The 6,072-nt window shown below is 39.0% G+C and overlaps 2 protein-coding genes across 2 annotated transcripts in view; both read left to right on the top strand.

Annotated features, from left to right (window-relative positions):
* Positions 1–1,467: 1,467 nt before the first annotated feature.
* Positions 1,468–4,017, top strand: tpgs1 (tubulin polyglutamylase complex subunit 1). The gene is made up of 2 exons (XM_005723689.1): positions 1,468–1,913; positions 3,010–4,017. The coding sequence occupies exons 1-2, from the start codon at positions 1,576–1,578 to the stop codon at positions 3,656–3,658; spliced, it is 987 nt and encodes a 328-aa protein (XP_005723746.1). The 5' UTR covers positions 1,468–1,575; the 3' UTR covers positions 3,659–4,017.
* A 944-nt stretch (positions 4,018–4,961) lies between these two features.
* The window catches only part of LOC102192542 (putative nuclease HARBI1), a 3,885-nt gene continuing 2,774 nt past the window's right edge, over positions 4,962–6,072 (top strand). Inside the window, exon 1 of the mRNA XM_005723688.1 lies at positions 4,962–5,190. Within this exon, the coding sequence (XP_005723745.1) occupies positions 5,026–5,190 (165 nt within the window). The 5' untranslated portion in view covers positions 4,962–5,025. The remainder of the gene's footprint in view (positions 5,191–6,072) is intronic.

The following is a 6,072-nucleotide window of genomic DNA, read 5'->3' as shown; positions in this document are numbered from 1 at the left end:
TGTGTGTGAATGGGTGGATGACTGGATATGTAAAGCGCTTTGGGGTCCTTAGGGACTAGTAAAGCGCTATATAAATACAGGCCATTTACCATTTATATAGATGAAAAAGAGAGAATGTCTATAGCTGAGAGATGTATCATCTCTCCAGTCCTGGGACAAACTGTTTTGCTTAAGTGTTCAAGAGGCATCCTAATCAGATACCTCAACTAGCTCCATTTGATGTGGAAGAGCAGCGGCTCCCTCCCAAGTCCCTCTCAAATAACCAAGCTCGTTACCCTATCTCTAAGGTAGAGTCCAGCCACCATTTGAAGGAGACTCATTTCCTCTGCTTGTATCCACAACATCCTTCTTTCAGTCACTACCACAGGTGAGAGTAGGAATGAAGATTTACCAGGAAATCCAGAGTTTCACTTCTACGCTCAGGTCTCTCTTCACCAACCAATTTAAATGAACTCTACCAATTCTGCTGAGAAGACTGGCCAAAGATCAAGTCTGAATAATGCCGAAGGCTTGTTGATGACTACCAAAAGCGTTCAACTTGCTTGGAACCTTTATCGAAATATTAGTCTATTTTTGAGCAGGTATGTATACTTTTATCTTTTATAGCGTAAAGCCAAAGTAAAATCAAATCTGCTGCACATGCACTAAAATACAAAAGTACCATTAAATATATGAAGCAAAGCACAAAAAATGTAATCACAGATAAGTTACTATTTTTTAACATGAAAAACTACATAAAACTACACTTTTTATGTAATGTTTTGTTATATTTGCTTTGTCCCACAGCCATATTTTAGACATTTAGTGTTGGAAAATTAAAAATGTATTGGTCAACTAATCTTATCTTTAAATAAAAATGATACATGCACATCTATTTTAATAAACTGCATCACTTGTTCTAATATATATCAGCATTTTTTGTATTTTCATAAAACAAACCTGTCCCTTTGGGTCACTCGGTGGGTACAGCAATGGTCATGTGACTTCTGTTCTTGTCACATCCATTGAAGGAACCGAAATATAAATATATAATAAATAATATAAATATACTATATATTTTCTTGAATATAAATAAATCAAGCCAAATTTTTCAGTTACATCAAGAATAATATTATTGGCTGTCATTTCTAAACAGCTGATATCTCCTTTGAACCTACCAGTAGCAAAATGAACTCTAAAATAAACATTTAAAGCACTACTTACATAGCACTTATCCACTCTGTATAAGCACTCAGAGGATTTTCTAACCACAGGTCTCATTCACACATGCAATCATATAAGTGCCTTTTTCCTATACATGAAATCACAATCCCATTGTAAGCCAACTGAAAATGTACCCTATTCTTGAATATGTGCATGTGGAATTTAATTTAAAAAAAATTTTTGAATATGTTTATATTTTTGTTTTAAGAATGCCTTTTGATGTGATGTGAGTGGTAGAATAAACAGTCGACTTGTATATTGTTTACAACGAGCCAGACAAAGAGGTGGTTTAATTTTGCGACGTTTTCTTGAACGCCAACCGGGTTTTCATCACTTCCGCTGCCGTTGCTGCGACACGGGACGTCAACAGTAATGGCGGACAAGGAGAAACGCCGGTCCGGGGTTAATCCTCCGGGGATGCCCGCGGGTAAAGCCACCAAATCGGACAGCGACAGGGAGTTTCTGTCACAGGCAGGGGTGGGAGACCTGCTCCGCGGAGCTATCCTCAAAATGGTCGAAGCCAGATCAGACGATCCCATCGGGTTCCTTGCAGACCACTTCTGCAACCTCGCATCCGTGACAGCCGCCGGCTCGGGTGGTTGCGGCGACGAGGAGCAGGTGAACACCGGCACTGTGAGCGCAGGAGCGCAGGAGCAGCAGCGTCTCAACCGGGCTCTGTGGCACCTGCGGCTGGCCCATCACTCCCAGAGGTCCGGACAAAATACAGAGGTTTATGGTCTTATATTCGACAGCAATGCGGATGAAAGCAGTGTGTGTTGACGGAGAACTGTTGAATTTTCAAACATAATACATATCAGTATTTAGAAGAGCAGCTATTGTATTATATTATATTATTTTTACGGGAAAAACTCTGTCAGACTATCAGACTGACTAATGCTTAATAGTCTGTTTGATTCTCATGTTCTCTTTTATTCTCTTGATTTTGTTTTCCTTTGGAATTTTAAAAATAAATGAATGTAAGTAAAAGTATGGTGATGGACAACGTGCTGTATGTTTTTCAGCAACAGGGTGGAACATACATGTCAAACGAATTTGTTCCTCACATTAACGTTCTTCCCTATATAAGCTCTATTCAACAGCTTTAGAAGTAGTTAGATTTTAACTAATATTTGTAAAGTCATCTTTCTCCAGAAACAGGCTTTTTTTATGCTGTATATCCATTATTTGCATATTCATTAGTCCTTACAGCCCACCGTAGTGTTCTGGTTTAGAGACGTAAGAAACTGCTCTATCATCTCTCTCCTGATTATGATTTATTTCCTGCAGTGATAAAATGAAAGGAAAACTAAACAAAATTGAAACAATTTTGTGGATTTGGAAAATTAATTAGAATAAAAGAAATATAGAGAAAATATCATTATATTTCTTAGTCTGGTAAAATGTTATTACAACTTGGCTGACGAGGCACTGATAGGCATGTTTATTCAGAGTCTGGATGTCTATGAGACTGTGTGTCAACTGCTTTCAAAAATGTTTTTAATGTAATATTTGTACTGATTTTCCCCGAGTCTTTCCTGTGACATATGCCATCCACAAAATAATAATTAAAAAGACTAAAAATAAAGCTAAAGGTAATAGAAAACAAATTTAAAGTGAACATTTTAAAACAATAAAAACTAAACTGAGACAACTTCCACTCTGGAAACTAACTAAAACTAAACTGAATTAAAAACAAAGAATCCAAATGAAAGAAAAATAAAAACTAATCAGAAAATATGAAACTGTAATAACTCTGCTACAGACTAAAGAATAATTTGTTCTCTTTTATTCCACCTTTCTCCTCAGATCAGCATTCAGCAACAACGTCCGTGTGGCCTACGACCTCCTAAACCTCACTGGACCTCAAACATGTGCAGGAGAGTTTTCTGAAGGCCCCGATGGCCCCTGCACCGACAGCCCTGCTGGAGGAGGAGGAGTGAGAGGCGGCCTCTACACTCAGACCTTGCAATGCCTGTGCAGCGAGGGTGGAGTCCCTGCATCCACCTCTGCTCCCCTCCTGCGACGCCTCCATTGTCACGACCATGAAGCCGTCCCCTATGATGTCTTCCGTCATGGCGTGCTCACGTGTGCCGTTTTCTCAGACTACATCCGACAGGCTCAAAGGCTTTACGCCGAGGTGTGCTGCCCAGGTGAGGGCACTGCCTCTCGGGCGTTGTGCCTGGCCGTACTGGGGACCTTGAAAGAAGCGCTAGAGACTTCCCAGGGCTCTGACACAAACTACTGTGCCAACGCAAACACTAAAGTGAATTCCTGCCCTGAAGCTAATGTGAAGGCTATCCGCTACCTCGAGGCCAGTGCCAAGATCTCTCCCTGCAAGCTGGCTCAGGCCATGGCTGGTGCACAGACACAGGGGCCTGGCGGAAACATGGATGCAAAAGAGTTTGAAAACGCAGCTGCAGAGTTGTTCATCACTCGAGTGAAAGTTGTGTCCTAAGTCTTTGTATGACTGAAGAATGTACAAGAATCTAAAGCATATCCACATGTAAATGATTCGCTAATATTCACCTTCTGTAACCTCTAACCTTACTGTCATCCAGTAATAAACACCTGCACAGACATCATCTCTTCTTAAGGCTCACATTACACTCAGCAAGTCCAGTCGAGAACATGTTGTTTGTTCACTATTCATAGCACTATTGAGGAACTGCACACTGGAGTTCTTTTTGCAAAACAGGAGTTCCTATTCCTCGAAATCAGTATTTCTTCTGACAGAGAGTCACTGCTTTTGAACCTATTTATTGAAATGCTTGGAGCAGAGAGCATTACTAGTGAAATAAACACTGCTGTAATAAATGGTCCTCTTTTAAATAGCTCACTTTTTGTCATTCACTGAGGCTATACTGAACACAAAAGGCAGCGCAGGAAGAAGCATTTAGGATAGTACTGAACTATTTTTGTTTAATGTGTACACAATATAACATCATGTATGACTTCCATAGAGAAAACATTGCCAGATGATAACAGTAAAGCATCAAATAAGCTGTCTACACATTGAAGAGGTTTGATGTTAAATGAACTTTTAAATTACAAAGTAAAAGATCACTGGGGAGTGTAGAGAGACAACACAACACACTCCAGGGATATTATTCTGTCCAGTTAGGAAGTATAAACCACTGTGAGTCCATTTCACCTGCTTTGGTGCAAATGAAAGTCACAAAAGTCGCCACAGAATGGCAACAAGACAACCCCTAATATGAAATATTTTGAAGAACAAAGACTATTGCACTCTCCTTATCCTTCCTATCAACGCTCCTAGTGGTAGCATGAGACGGTACTTGGATTCACGCGGCACAGGTAGTCCAGCTCCTCCAGGATGGCACGTCTGCATGTCCTGTCAAAAGAAGGTTTTCCGTGTCTCTCTGCAAAGTTTCAAGAGTGTGGAAGAGACATCGGTGAACCCGTTTCTAGTACCTAACGCATTTAATGATAACCAGTTTCTGTCAGTCTCGAAGAATGTCAGATGCTTACATCACTGTTTCCTTTTTTTTTTTTTTTTTTTTTTTAAATAAAATAAAAATAATAAATTAAAAATAAAAAATTTAAAAAAAAAATTTAAAAATAAAAAAAAATACATCACTGTTTCCAAAGCACTAGAACCCTGAATGCTAAAACAATATACAGAGCTTCATCAGCACTGAGAGATGTGCAGTACCCTACTCGTCTTGACAGCCACTGGATGGCAGCACCACTCACACCCAGACATAAACAAGCAGAAAGCGGAAGTGGAATGAGAGAGGCTGTACTTTAACCAGGCTGACATGTTACCCGCAGTAGTGTCGCCTCCCGGGTAAAGCTGGAATAATGGAAGAGGAGGAGCAGCTGCGCTCTTTGATGTTTCTCGTGACTTACATGCTGCTGAAGCGCATGAGAGACATAAACGACGCAAACATTCAGAGACGCAACGAGATCCAAAGACGCATCAGACACCGCCAGTACTTCTTCCAGAGACAGAGGAGGATGCTCATGGTCAGTCCCCCTCTAAAGGGGCTTAAAATAATAACACATCAACATGTCAAGTGCTCTTAACTAAGATAGTGTATTATCTGTCTGCAAAACGTCAAAGCTTTTAATAAAGTCACGTTGTACACGACCAACACTTCAAAACTCTTAAATCTCACATTTACAGTCATATAAAAGCACTAAAACCAGAGACTGTGTGCCTACCTGCATTTAAACTTGAAAATATGTCAGAGCAGCCACAGTCAAGCTGCTAACAGCTGTCCATTAGCTATGAATTAGGTCTGTTATATGCAGGTTTTTGTTCTTGTTAAATAGGGTGTTACATTTTCTGAAATGTTTAATTCATTAAAAAAAAAAAAAAAGGACAGATATGCAGATACCAGCTGTTGGATTTTCCCCTTGTAAACTTTTGTTTTTATGGTATATTTGGGAAATTTCTATATCTACTTATACGGATATATTTTACAAATCACAGCAACCTTGATGATATTATGTTGGGATAATGAAAAAGATAGTCATCAAATAAACAACATTACACTGAAAACAAGTACAAGTATGGAAGATTGTTACTGACACAAGAAGGTTTTTTGTGTTATTTTTTGCCATCTCTAACTCAGAATTTCTGGTTAGTATAATATTACAACGTAAATAGATCATTTTGATGAAAGACCTTGTGCATATTGGTGGATTAACCCTTGCAGGAAATTTTATATGTATATATATTTTTATGTAATGTTTTGTTATGTTATGTTTGTATGTATGTATATATATATATATGTATATATGTATTATAGATGGACCGATCCGATATTACGTATCGGTATCGGTCCGATACTGACCTAAATTACTGGATCGGATATCGGAGAAAAATAAAAAATGTAATCCGAT

The sequence above is a fragment of the Pundamilia nyererei genome, unplaced genomic scaffold (assembly GCF_000239375.1).
Source record: "Pundamilia nyererei isolate P.nyererei 1_Seehausen unplaced genomic scaffold, PunNye1.0 scaffold00010, whole genome shotgun sequence".
NCBI classification, from domain to species: domain Eukaryota; kingdom Metazoa; phylum Chordata; class Actinopteri; order Cichliformes; family Cichlidae; genus Pundamilia; species Pundamilia nyererei.
This window is presented reverse-complemented; position numbering and strand designations above follow the sequence as displayed.